Here is a 14,539-nt window from a genome sequence, read left to right on the forward strand (position 1 = left end):
CACGAGGAGGCTGGCTCTTCTGTTAACTTCCATGCTTTCCCTGGGCTGATCCTCCACACCTGTGGCTTGGCTGGCCATTTCTTCTAATTTCTACATGTTCCGGAGAGCAGAACAGCCTGCAGGGTAAGCCCTTAAAATCTGTCTTCATTTAAGCGCGTGAAGCGTGATTTTCGGGGGGAAATAATGCATTTTTATTTTCGAATTTTGCTGCCCTGGCAGTGCATTGCACACTGAAGCTCCTCTGATTCGTTGTGAACCCAGCTTGTGGGTTAAACACTGTGCCAGCTACCTTCTGACATGCCCTGCTCACATTGGTTTTTTGGGCCCCTCCAAGATGGCCTCACCTTTTCTTCGACTGCCTGATGTCCTCTAGCCCTGCCTGACTCCCACCCCCATTGGTTGCCTTGGCCTTCATTGCCCATCGGAGCAACCGAGAGGCGGGAGCCGGCACCATCTACAGGGCCCACGAGGAGGCTGGCTCTTCCGTTAACTTCCATGCTTTCCCTGGGCTGATCCTCCACACCTGTGGCTTGGCTGGCCATTTCTTGTAATTTCTACATGCTACGGAGAGCAGAACAGCCTGCAGGGTAAGCCCTTAAAATCTGTCTTCATTTAAGCGCGTGAAGCGCGATTTTCGGGGGGAAAAAACGCATTTTTATTTTCGAATTTTGCTGCCCTGGCAGTGCATTGCACACTGAGGCTCCTCTGATTCGTTGTGAACCCAGCTTGTGGGTTAAACACTGTGCCAGCTACCTTCTGACATGCCCTGCTCACATTGGTTTTTTGGGCCCCTCCAAGATGGCCTCACCTTTTCTTCGACTGCCTGATGTCCTCTAGCCCTGCCTGACTCCCACCCCAATTGGTTGCCTTGGCCTTCATTGCCCATCGGAGCAACCGAGAGGCGGGAGCCGGCACCATCTACAGGGCCCACGAGGAGGCTGGCTCTTCCGTTAACTTCGATGCTTTCCCTGGGCTGATCCTCCACACCTGTGGCTTGGCTGGCCATTTGTAATTTCTACATGCTCCGGAGAGCAGAACAGCCTGCAGGGTAAGCCCTTAAAGTCTGTCTTCATTTAAGCGCGTGAAACGCGATTTTCGGGGGGGAAAAACGCATTTTTATTTTCGAATTTTGCTGCCCTGGCAGTGCATTGCACACTGAAGCTCCTCTGATTCCTTGTGAACCCAGCTTGTGGGTTATACACTGTGCCAGCTACCTTATGACATGCCCTGCTCACATTGGTTTTTTGGGCCCCTCCAAGATGGCCTCACCTTTTCTTCGACTGCCTGATGTCCTCTAGCCCTGCCTGACTCCCACCCTCATTGGTTGCCTGGGCCTTCATTGCCCAATCGGAGCAACCAAGAGGCGGGAGCCGGCACCATCTACAAAGGCCCACTTCTAAGGTCCTGTCGGCTTCCCTGTCTGCTATACAGGTCACTAAATGAGACTCTTGTTTACTGCCACAGCCCAACCCTCCCTGAGGCTGCTACCCCTGGACTATTCGGACTACCATGACTCTTACCACATTCTGCATGGGTTAGTTACCCTCTCTCTCATGTACTCATCTGAAGCCGTTACCATACTCACCATCTCACTCCCATTTGTATTTCCTTAACCACTCTGCCCTCTTTTAAATTGGACTTGGGTGTGTTTTTGCATTTAATTGGAAATTCAAACTTGGGTGTGTTTTTGCATTTAATTGGAAAGTCAAACTTGGGTGTGTTTTTGCATTTGGTTGGAAAGTCAAACTTGGGTGTGTTTTTTGCATTTGACTGGAAAGTCAAACTTGGGTGTGTTTTTGCATGTGACTGGAAAGTCAAACTTGGGTGTGTTTTTGCATTTAAATCGGAAAGTCAAACTTGGGTGTGTTTTTGCATTTAAATTGGAAAGTCAAACTTGGGTGTGTTTTTGCATTTAACTATGGCCACTGATTGTTACCTGCTAGGCCAGTGACTGCTCTATACTGCTGTACTTGCTTACTCCTCCCTCTGCCTCCTCTCTTCTCACTCATGGCGCTTTCTGTTTCTCCCATCTATTCCAACTGTTTCTCTATCAACTATCCTTCCCTTCTCACTAAGTCTGGAAAGAAGAAGTTCAAAAAGGAAATCTTGGCCTCAAACCCGGTCTCCCTATCGCTGATACTTATACCAGCCCCTCTTCCAGACAGACCCTCACTGACATCCTCTTTGTTGTTCCTTCGCCAGATCTATGGACCCCCCATATGATCTCTGTGCTCTGTCCTGCCTCCTCCTCTCCCATTAACGGTGGCACTCGCTGGGAAGTCCTCATGGCCTCATTCGACTCCTCCAGAGTCATCCTTAATGTCTACCTAAACGGCACTGTCATGGTCCAAGGTCCTCAGGCCAATCTCCTCCTCTTTGATAGGCGGTTCCCTCGCCTCATCAACTTCCTTTCATCTCCGGCTGTCCCCTCCTCTCTTTTTTTGGCTACCTCGCCCACTCTTCACTCCTCCTCTGCCCCTTTTCAGGCCAACTCCACAACTCTGCAGGGCGTACCTCTGATTTGTACCCCTCCCCGGAAAGTCTTTAAGGCCGGCAACCTTCTTCACCTTTCCACTCTCGACTCTCGCTCTGCTGTCAAACACTCCTCTGACATCTGCCACCTCCTTGAAGAACTAGACGTTGATGTCCTCGGTCTTACAGAGACATGGTTCACAGCCAGCTCTGTCACAAGCTTTGACACTCTCCTCCCTGATGCTTACAAGATCCTCTCCGCACCCAGATCCACCCAGCCCGGAGGGGGTGTAGCCCTGTTCTTTCCAGAATGGATTCCTGCCACCATCATTCCCACTCAGATTTACTCCTCCTTTGAATGCCTTGTCTGCAGACTGTCAATATCTCCTAGCCACGCTCTTACTGTTGCTACTCTCTACCGGCCCCCTGGGCAAATCACCTCTTTTCTTTCTGAGTGGGCTGACCTCTCCTCCTCCCTCCTGACCTCTACCACTCAACTCCTCCTCCTTGGTGACCTCAGCATCCACCTAGATTCTCCCTGTCCCTCATCTCTGCTCTTTTGCGACCTTTGCAATTCCCTCTCACTCTCTATCCTCCCCTCTGGCCCGACGCACTCTGCTGGACACACACTCGATGTCCTGTTCTCCTCGGCCTCCAACTTTCTAAACCTCTGACCACTCCTCTATCCTAGAGTGACCACTGCCTTCTCTCCTCGCATCTCTCACTCTCTTCCCCCCAAACCAAGCTCACACCTACACTGCCACCTACCTGAAGCGTGTGCCAGTTGAGGCTTTTGCTGCCACCTTCTCTCCCCCCTCTCCTCCTCCGGCTGACTCACACCCGGACACAACCCTTTCCCTTCTGTACTCTTCCATTTCTGTTACTCTTGATGCTCTTGCCCCTGTCATGAGGATCAGCTTGAAGTCCAAAGCCAAGTGTAATTCCTGGTATTACTCTGACCTAACTACACTTAAACGTAAGTGTAGGGCGGCTGAGAGGAAATGGAGGGCTTCTTGTTCATCCTCTGACAAACTGGCCTGTCGCCAGCTCCAAAGGCAATACAGACTCTCTGTCCACACCAAGAAGAGAGTCCACATTCAAGCCCGTGTCTCTGCGGCATCTAACAACTCGGCTGAACTCTTTAAAATCTGTAAGGAGCTTGCCAACCCTGCTGCAGTCTCTACCCCTCCTCTTGCCTCCAAGGCTCTCTGCAATGACCTTGCCTCTCACTTTATCTCCAAAACCCAGGATATCTTGTCCACCCTCTCCTCCCCTCCCCTTCCTATTCCCCCTCAGTCTTCACTTGCTAACCCCCCTTTAGCAACCCCCCCTCCCTCCTTCTCTTCCTTTCCTCTCTTCTCCCCTGATGAGGTCGCTAGACAAGTCCGATCTATGAAAGCCTCATCAAAACAGGTTCATCCCTGTTCCTCTAAAACCATCAAGGACTACATTGACACCCTTGCTCCAGCCCTTGCTGATTTCTGCAACCATTCCTTTGCCTCAGGATCCTTCCCCTCCCCTATGAAACACTCCCTTGTGCATCCTCTGCTCAAGAAACCCTCAGCGGATCCTTCCTGTCCTGCTAACTATTGCCCAATCTGCATTACTCCCTTTCTCGGCAATCTCCTTGAAAAGCTGTCCATCTCCCAGCTTAACCTTCTTTCTGATTCTGTTGGCTGTCTCCATGACCACCAGTCTGGTTTCAGGGCGGCCAGAAGTACGGAAACTGCTCTCCTGAACATCCGTGAAGATCTGTTCTCCAACTTCGACTCTAACATTCCCTCTGTCCTCATCCTACTCGATCTCTCTTCTGCCTTTGACACGGTCAACCATACCATTCTGCTCAACCGTCTCCGTGAGAACCTGGGTATCACCAATCAGGCTCTGGCCTGGCTGACCTCTTTCCTTTCTGATCGACCTTCCAATCATCTATCTTCCTCTCTACCTGTGGTGTTCCCCAGGGGTCTAACCTCACGCCCTGGCTTTTCAACCAATACCTGGCAACTCTCGCCCACTGCATTGCCACTCTATGCTCACATTTCCAGTGCTACGCTGACAACACTCAACTCATTTTCAGGCTGTTCTCTGCCACCTCCTCTCCCTCTCTCATCTCGGATTGCCTAACTGCCATTCAAGTTTGGTGTGCTGCCAATGATCTTTGCCTGAATGCCAGCAAGACTGAGATCCCCCTCATCGGCACACCTTCTCCATCCTTTCCCCTCTCTCTCTCTGGCCGGCCTCGCTTGATCTTCCTCCCATCCCCACATGCGAGGCTAAGAACCACTGGGTCATCTTTGACTCCACACTTTCCTTCTCCTCCCACACCTCGGATGTCTCTAAAAAGTCAAACTTCCTACTGCACCTCCTCAGAGGTACTCTTCCTTTCCTCTCCTTTACCCAGAAGCTCACTGTCTCCCAAGCTCTGATTCTCTCTAGGTTGGATTATTGTAACAGCCTTTTTCTAAAGTTATCTGCCTCTTCTCTTCGTCCTCTTCAACTAATCCAGAACAGGACTGTGAGACTTGTCCTTGGCCTCAAGCCCTTAGATCGTATCTCTCCAGCTCTGAAATCTCTCCATTGGCTCCCAGTGGTTGCAAGCATTAAAATTAAAACCCTCTGCATTGTCCACAAGGCTTTCTGGGCCCAAAATACCTTCAGCTATCCCTCTGCAAATACCTCCCCTCTCGAGCCCTTCGCTCCTCTACCTGTAACTCCCTCAGGGTCAGTCGCTTTTCAAAGAAACGGGCTGGGGGGAGATCTCTGTCTTCGGCTGGGGCCTCCCTCTGGAATAGCCTCCCTGCCACTCTAAAACTTGAGGAGAACCATCTCTGGTTCCGGAAGCACCTCAAGACCTTCCTCTTTGCATCTGCCTTTGCTCCCCCTCTGCCCTGCTTATACACTCTCTTGGCACTGGGCACCTGGCCACACTCTGTCCTCTGGGCCCAGGTACCGGCTCACCCTGCCACCCTTCTGCACTACCTCCTGGCCACCCCTCGCACTGGGGACTGTACCTGTAACCCCCACAGTCCCTCACGCCCCATTTTTCTTTTTTTATGCACTTATCAGACTTACCCAGTTCTGCTGCCGTAAACACAGCTCTGGCCACTTGCTGACCGCACTCCCTCTGTTATTGCTTCATTATCTATTTATTTGTATTTATTATTATTTATCTGTTCTCCTCTGCTCTGCACTTTCCACTCTCCCCTTCCATGCACTTTTCTCCTTTCCCTTTCCCATGCACTTGCACGTTCTCAATGTCACTGGGCCTAGTAAGATCGTTGTTCTGTTTCTCCCCCGTTCCCCCTCCCTTGCCTTGTCGCGCTCTGAAACACTTGTGTACGAGCGCAATACAAATAAAATATCATATCATATCAAGCAGAATCAAATGCAGTCACTATCTCTGATTTGGCACTAGGAAGCTCTGCCTCACCTGTGGACAAAAAATCGAATTCCAAGGCAAATCTATCCAAGTCACTGGACTTAACACAAATAGCAGCAAATGTTTTCTCCTCTTCTCCTAGCCATCAAACAAATTATATGGAGTCTGATGTTTCTAATTTAGACATTTGTACAGAGCCTGAAACCCTGATAATTTTGAAAGCACTGTTCACAATATGCAATAGTTTATATAAAGACCAACAAGTTATCAAACATGGGCTGACTAGTTTGGTGGATGTTGTGCTCTCTTCGCACGATTCTCTGGTTACTGAAAAGCTGAGAGAAAAGGAGATTTATGTCATTAAGAAGAATTGGTGTGGCTGATGGGCCTTTTCACGGTATTACGGTAACAAAGGAACCTCATGCTGAAAAGGAGATGATTTGTAAAAACATTACATTGGTCAATATTGAATCAGTGATTGATACTAGTCAAGAGGTAACTACATATGGTATTTATAATATAACAACTCCCCCTAATAAGAAAAAGAATACATTGGATGATCAGACCTCTGTGGCATTTCGACCATTAGGATTTTTTCCAGAAGATATGATATGTGTTAAAAAGGAAAAGAGTTTTGAAATTGTGCAGCGGAAATCCCAAAGTGCGATTCTAGATTCATGGAGAAATACATAATAATGGAAATGTGGCTCTTTGTGATAATAATACAAACTCATCTATGCCAAAAGGTTTAGGCAATCAAGTAGGGATAGTGGCATGTGATCCTGGTTTAAATCCTACAAGAGTAGTGGAGGAATTGAAGAAAAAGCAGGATGCACATGCTATTGTCGTAAACGACTCCCAGAATGATTTGGAAATGATATGTACTAACTGAAATCCATCTTTCAGATTATTATTAAGTCTCCATGATGCGTGAATGAGATGCAGGATTTGTATCTGGATCTTACTCTTCTTCTCTTATAGAGAAGGCCACTCTGCTGGTGACAGCATTTTCTCTGCCTGAAGGAGTAGTGGAGTTCCATGTGCTTCCGAGGAACTGTGCCTATTTATTTTCCCCATTCACTACTATCCATGATAGAGATGTGGTTTCATTGCCTGGATGCCAGGATACATCTCTGCTTCTAGGTTTCCGAGGAAAAAGAATCCTGGATAGACACCTGACCTGTTGCAAGGTTTCTCAGTCCACGAAATGCATTGCAGAGGTGGCTATTAAGGAGCATCCTACCCAGCCATAGTTGTTGATGTTAACTAAGACTTGACCTGTTATTATCTGGCACATAAGGCACTTCCAGAACATATTGGGCACCCTCAAATGGGGATCGTGAAGCCATTTCAGCTTTGAGGAGAGGCATTGTACACCTGGACAATCTGCAAACTGGGTTTCATACACACTTTCGTCCAACGTTACTGCTTGGTCTCCATGGCAACAGAGAGACATGTCCTGTGTTCTTCAGCCAGAACCTCCATAACATCTGGCCAAGAGCATAGTGGTTGCTCACAAATTCCTGTGCTACTTGGAATTCTAGTTCAGTTGATTGTGAGTCTTTCCAAATATGAGAAATCTGTGGGAGGAAGGTGTCCATTAAAGGAGCCCCTTACTTACCTCTGAGAATGCTCTTGCTTATTGATGCATTCTTCTTCCCATGGCTTGGTTCCTCGTCACTCTCCCAACTCTTCCCTGGGAAGAAAATGGTGTGTGTGCTTGTAACACGGTTTCTAGTCGTCTTTCTACTGTTCTTTGGATTCTGTGGATTGGGTTCCTTGGATGGGATTGAGGTAGGGGATCATGAATAGTTCCATATAGGCAGTGAAGATCTCACTTTCGGTGCTGAGGAATCCTTCTTCTATGAGATAGCTGCTGTGGCTATGTGGAAGATTTTCTGTATACTAGTCCATGCATTAAGCGATTTCCAAACATGATAATCTGTGTGAGGAAGAATGTCTCTAGCAGAAACCTGTAATGGCATTCTTAAACCAGCTCACTGCTTTTCTAAGTTGTCTGAGCTAGAATTCATAAACGCACTTTGGGTTTGATGCTTAATCATTCAAAATGGGGCTTCTTTCAACTTTACCCACGAGTGTGAACCGTTAAAATGTGTTGTTTTTAATTATATTTTCGAGTGTACTGATTGTAACGTAAAAGCTCAACGTAATCATTTTGACATGGCTTGCCTCCGTAAGGAGTGCTACTCTACTTAACACATTTTATTTCTCACACATTGCCTAAATTCATTATTCGAATAATGTATTTCTTTTTTTTCCAATAGGGGATGAAAAACTACATTATTCTTGCTGTGGCGTTTTGCATCATTCTGGCTGGTTCCCTCTCCACAGCTTTCTCCAGAGTCTGACGATGTTTAGTATGTCCAGCAGATGGTGCTGCTGATCTTTCTGGAGGATAGTTACCTGGAACAATGAAACTCGATGAATGCTTTTTTTCAAGAAAGACTGTACTTGTGCCCGGGTTGATTGTTAATACACACCTCAAAGATCTGGATTTTCCCAACATTTCCCGAATGGATTTTGGCCACGTGCACTGTGAAAATGAACCATAAAGCAATGTGACCAGGGACAAAAAGGAAAAGCTGTTTCTTATGGAAAATCAAGGCTGTTTTCTGTGGCTTTGTTGGTACATGTATGTATGGAAGAGTTGCAGATGTTTGCCAACGTAACCATATTTATTAAAAACCCAAAAAATCGTGCTGTTGGTCATATTTATGTGTTAAAAATACCGCGTACATGTTAAAGTCCTTGGATCAGTTAATGATGTAGCTAATGTCGAATTCGATAACTTTAATTGTCTGTTTACAACAAATTTTCTGCATGTTTTTTTGATGATATATCAAATTCAGAAGTCATGAAAGCATCAGTGTTGTGACAGTACAAGAATACTATCTGGTAAGTATAGTACACCGTTTAATGGGTCATAGGATACGAGCCTACACTGCTCTCCATTAACATCCCCCCGAATGCCTCCCAGCGCGCCAACCATCACTTACCGAACACTCCCCCTCCCGTCCCAACATTCCAGAACCCCAGCACGTGCTAAGCGCAGCGCACCTACTCATATCACCCATGCCTGGTTATTTGGAACATGATCAGCTTCTTTAATGTTTCCCTGCCTTTGCCAATCTTTACCATTTTAGCAATATAGTTGAATCCTCCATCATCTTTTCTGAAACGGAATTGCAAGCCTTGTGCACATTAGAGTGCGAATGATCAGTCTGTGAAACATATACTGTACAGACCTTAAAGCATCATGGAGACATTCATACCAAGTTCTAAGCATTTAATTATTAGTTAACCACTCTTTAGGTGTATGAGTGGTATCTTCAAATGCCTCTGTGCCCTAGCACTTTGAACCATTATATATTAATTTTAGCAAAATTATGAAACATCACGAAGCAGTTTAGCAAAGTCTCTCTAACTTTGTCTTCCATGTGAGTCACACCCAGGGAAGGGCACTCAGCCAATCAGGTGGCTGGAGCAGCAGGCGAGAACACACTGTGTATCATTCCATTTGCTGCTTCCAGCCACCCAAGGCCCTTCCCTGGATGGCGCCATCTTGATTGTGGGGAGGCAACACAGTGCCTCTCCCTGTTGCCACCACACCCTCCCCTGACCCCCGAAAATAAAACCTACTCTTTCCTCACCCCTTGTGCACTTACCTGCTGGCGGAACTTTGTGCTCTGGTTCTGGCACTCCTGCCGCCCGCAGCCACCATAGAAATGGAAAAGGGTCTTAGTCCTGCTTCCTGTGGCAGCAACCATCTCTCCCCCCCCACGCCTCCCCCTTAGGAGAATGGCAGCGCACAATACGCCCAGCCCTTCTTCTGGAAAAAAAAATGAAACACTTTGCACCCCTGGCAATTCCCAGGGTGCGAATAGCTATGACCCCCTCGTTATGGGCGCATACATGGCCAGTAACATCGCTCGCCCACACTCTCACTTTGCTCAGGCCTGCCATGCCGTTACTGGCCTTGTATGTCCCCCGACTCGGGGGTGATTGCTATATTAATGTTTATCATTTATGTATTTATTTGCCGAGTGATGTATGCAAGTTACTTAAACCCAGTATGCAATGGGTTAATTGTATTTGCAGGATGAAGATTAGAAGCCATGCGAGTTGTTTGGCTCTGTATGCATGTATTTATGTATGCCCATTTTATGTCGAGTGGTATAAATCTAGAAAACTAATCCAGTTAGGCAATGGGCACGGTGAGAATTGGACAAATTCGTTTTCTTATTGCGCCTTTATCCAAATGATTCTTCTTTTAAAATAGCTCCTGGCAAAGACTCGATCTGAAAACTTTAGCAGCCGCTAGGGGGTGTCTTCCTGGTGCAGGAGGTGACATAGAGGATGTGTGTGCATATGTGTGCTAGTTTTTGATAAAGCGCACCTTGAAGAAGGCATTTGAGTGCTGTAAGGCAGTACAAAAAGATAAATATTAGTAATGCAATGCGTAGAAAAGACAGTATTTTTCTTCTTAAAAAGGGCCGAGGAGGTAACAAAAATGTTATAACATGTTTCAGGAACAGAAGAGAGAATGGCACATGGCAAAGAGAATCTGGCAGTGCATTTCAAATATGAGGAGTGGCTGCAGATTAGACATGGGCATCATTACAAGGTTGGCAGTGCAGGAAAAAAGTGGTGGTTATCGCCACATTTCCCACACCGCTAAATGTGTGCTTGCAAGTGGGTTGCAGGTACAAATCAGGGAATGTATAAGCTGCCTACCAAAGAGGGCACAAATAACAGGATGGCACATATGTACACGTATTTGGCCACGACGTACAAAGGGAAAAGCTGAGAACTGGGCAGGGTATTCTCAAAGAATGTTCAAGGAGTTAGAAGATGTCCCGGAGGGACAAAAAGAACAGAAAGGGGTAATACCTGTAACCTAGTGTCATCCCCACCGCCCAACCCTAAACAGATGTTTTCCCTTGCAACCTGCAGCAGGATATACCAACCCCCAGTATGTACCCCAACCCGCACCAAGGCAGAGATCTCCCCCTTTCACTGTGGATGCCACACACAACTCAGTGGCTATTGCCGTGCGGGACCCGTTGGTTATGGAAGTAGAACATCGAGTGTGGAGAGGGATAGAAATGGTGCTACACAGAACAGTGGCAGAGCTGGCATGGGCAGGGGGAGGGACAGAGAATAACAATATGTGCAGACGAATGGAGAACAGGTGATGTTCTGTTTTGAATTGATATTAGAGTGATTAAGGATGTGCAAGTAGCTGCGAGCAAAGATGACAGCAATGTTGGGGGGCATCTAGATGGTCCGTCGCGTGCTGTCAGTGTAGATTATGACTCAACTCGAACGGCCAGAGATGCAGAGGTTGCAGGGAAGGAAGATGAGTGGGCGACAGAAGATGAGCAGGGGGAGAATGTTCTGGCTGATTTACCACCTGTACCAACACCAAGGTTGGAGAGCTTATGGTGGCCAAGGCTTGGGTCATGACCATCCTGAATGGCTGTGGCAAAAGGTAAGAGGGAGGGAGAACCATACAGGTCAAACAGTCAGGAATGCAGCTTCCACTACTATACAAGGGGCATGGGCGGGCACAATGTGTGCCCTGGGAACTGTAAGGAACTCATGGTGGCAACAGTAAAGACAGACACAAGTGATCACAGTTCAAGGGTGTTTATTAAACTGTATAGTTAGGTTGGGAAAACGCAGAATCTAAACCTAAATTTAAGATAGGAGCAACTACGACCATGAAATAATAATATGGCAGTCCAGTGCCGTCTTGTGAAATAAAGGGGCCTATACTAAGAAAAACTTATTGCCAATCCTTACAACTAAATACAAAAAGAGTGTGGGATAGGGTTCTCAAGAAAGAAAGATGTGTTCGCAAATGATAAGTCAGGATGTGATAGCTGGGGGTCTCCCTTACCCACGTTTTGAGCACAGGACAAGGTGGAACTCCAGAGCACAGCACACGCTTGAGCTTTCCCATCACGAGACTAGAGTTCTATTCTCAGGTATCAGGACCTCTGGTGGTTGTCTCTTTTCTACAAAAAGTCTCTTGCTTCCAAGGACCTGATGTGTTCAAAATAATAAACAAAATGTTCCTTTCCGTATGTACTTTGGGTGATGACTTTCACCCCTGGTGCCCCCCCTCTTCCAGGCTCAGACCCACAAAAAGGTTCCTAGTGATATCAGGACCTTCGGTGGTTAAGTATCTTGCTTCCGAGGGCCTGGTCTGTTCAAAATAACAAACAAAAGTTCCTTTCTGATTGTACTTGGGGTGATGATTCTTCACCCCCGGATGCCCCCTTCCAGATTCAGACCCCTCTTGAATATCTGCCTCCCTCTGTCCTGTTCATTATGGCTTGTATATTCTTCAGCCTTGGGTCCTCCTCTTCCAGGCTCAGACCCCTCTCGAATATCAGCCTCCCTTTGTTGGGTTCATGTATAGCCTGTATTCAAACAATTCTGTTACTTTCTGTGTCTGTGGGCGATGGCTTTTCATCCGTGTATCCCCCTATTCTGGGCTCTGACCCTTCTTGAATGTTTGCCTCCCTCCACTGGGTTCACTACGGCTTTTTCCAAAACAATTTCACCTGTGGCATTCACAAGTCTTAATGTTTTATTTAGCAGTTCACTGTGGACATCCCTCTGTCGGGTTCCCTCTTGGTCAACACAATGTTTATTGAGGCATCAGGCTTTGCCCCTTTCTACCAGCATCCTTCCGTTGGGTTCACCCTTGCCAACCACACCGTTTTTTCTCTTTTCTCACTATGCAGGATTTATTTAGCTTTCCAATTACATGCCGGTCAAAGACTTTTGACTGTACTGGGGATTTTGCTAGAACCCTCTATGACCACTTTGACCTTTTGCTTGTGGCTCTCCTAAGGCCTTCTGGTATTGGTAGTTTCAAAAACGGGGAATCAAATGGTGGTGCTGGACCTTTCTGCAGATGGTTTTCCCTTAAGACGTTAACAGTTCTTTGAACTTCCCTTAACTTGATTTTTTACAACTTTCGTTCAACACAGTTAGGTTTCTTATCGGTTCTCCCTCGACTCACCGGCTGTGATGAACTGCTTGGCTTTCCTTGTATCTGGAGTCAAGGATGGTACCACGGTAGCAAGCAGCCCTTTCTGTCCTGCTTATCAGCGTAGGTGTGCTCTGTGTACTGTTGACATCTGCTGCAATACACGTTGGGTATTGTTTGCCATTTTATGATTCCTTCCACGGAGGCTTTGCAGGTCTGGGTCAGAAAGGGCAAGGTCGCTTCTCTCCTTGTTGCCCCTTCGGTTTTCGAAGGGGTAACAAGGTAACAAAGGTGTTATATGGATTTAAAGCCCTCATACTAGGGGGGTTGGTAAACTCAGAAGGGTGAGATTGGGAATAAACGGGAATGGCCGGGATTATTACTGTGAAATGAACTGGGAGGATTGTAGGAACGGTAGTATTTTGTCAAAGTAGACTGGGTGTTTGGGAAAGAATAATCAGAAGGACGTGGCGAAGAATGATTGGGAGTATTCAGTTAGAAAACAGGGATTCTGGGAGTTGTGGTTTTCGAGTGTAGCAGGGTTTGGGTTCCTAGGGGTTTTACCAGATATGGAGGGGTCATTGGGTTTGGATAAGGGAGATTGTTTAGGTGGAAGGGAGGTTGAGTTGGTACAGCCTATAAAAGCCTAAAGGATCTCGTCTTTCTCGTCCCTTTCTCTGGCATAATACACTGTCTCACCTGGGGTATTTCCCCGAGCACAACCCTGGGCTCCCCTACCAAGGTGATCCTCCCTCGCTCGTCCACCCCCGGCGTTGGGATCTGAGAGCATCAGCCCTTCCCATACCACCCGAATAAGGGATTCTCGAGGTCTACTTGGGAGAATACTGTCAGATTTATGACAGTACACATGGACAGAAACAATTTAATGAAGGCATTACCCTCACTCACAGCAGGGGCAAGCACATGAAAATATGCAGAAGAAAAACAAACTGCGGGAATTACGTTGGCAGGGGGGACATGAAAGGTTTATTCACTGCGCTGCTGGGAGAATAGGCAGATGACATATGTAGGAATGCAGTACTTCAGATAAATAATGATAATCATGATGGAACACAGTTTAATGACTATTGAGCGAGCGTAGGTCAGCATACTGAGAAACACCAGTTATTAATTAGATAATGGCCCGTACCATGAAATCAGATGAAGACCCTGTATTGCATATAAACCAGATTCAAGAAATGTGGATGGAGGAGAAAGAGGAACCCTGGGACAAGAATATAGCAGTATTTTGTCATATGCTGCAGAAGGGACTCCCCAAGGATGTGCAAGACAATTTAGAGGATTGAAGCGAAGGGATGGGTCGAGATTCAGGCAATAATAGTACACCATTGTAGGAGAAGGCAGGAGAAAGAGAAGGAAGCAGCGGAGCATGTGCAGAAATCTGAGGCAAAGTTATTACAGAGGAAGTTGTCAAAACTAAGTGTAGAAGGGGCACCGATTACCAGCTGCCCTGAGGGGCAGCAGGACCCTAGGCAAGCACCGGAATGGGCGAAGGGCTACCAAGGGTACCCAGACAACAGATGGGACAAGGGGGGGTTACCAGAGAAGATGAGGAGATTTCTCCGGGAGGACGAGGAGGAAGATTTGGGGGTTTTAAGGCCAAGGTAAGGGGGAATAGGATGGGACATTTTGCGCAAGAGTGT

General features: G+C 47.0%; 1 protein-coding gene across 3 annotated transcripts in view; it reads left to right on the forward strand.

The window, feature by feature from the left end:
* TMEM144 (transmembrane protein 144) overlaps nucleotides 1–8,570 on the forward strand; it is a 377,037-nt gene extending 368,467 nt beyond the window's left edge. For 2 of the 3 annotated variants that reach the window (XM_069631334.1, XM_069631336.1), the window contains one exon: nucleotides 8,137–8,570. In XM_069631334.1, coding sequence (XP_069487435.1) covers nucleotides 8,137–8,220 — 84 coding nt within the window. In that variant the 3' untranslated portion in view covers nucleotides 8,221–8,570. The remainder of the gene's footprint in view (nucleotides 1–8,136) is intronic. The other variant, XM_069631335.1, reaches the window with a different exon arrangement.
* Nucleotides 8,571–14,539: the final 5,969 nt, after the last annotated feature.

This window comes from Ambystoma mexicanum, chromosome 6q (assembly GCF_040938575.1).
Source record: "Ambystoma mexicanum isolate Mex_15411 chromosome 6q, UKY_AmexF1_1, whole genome shotgun sequence".
NCBI classification, from domain to species: Eukaryota; Metazoa; Chordata; class Amphibia; order Caudata; family Ambystomatidae; genus Ambystoma; species Ambystoma mexicanum.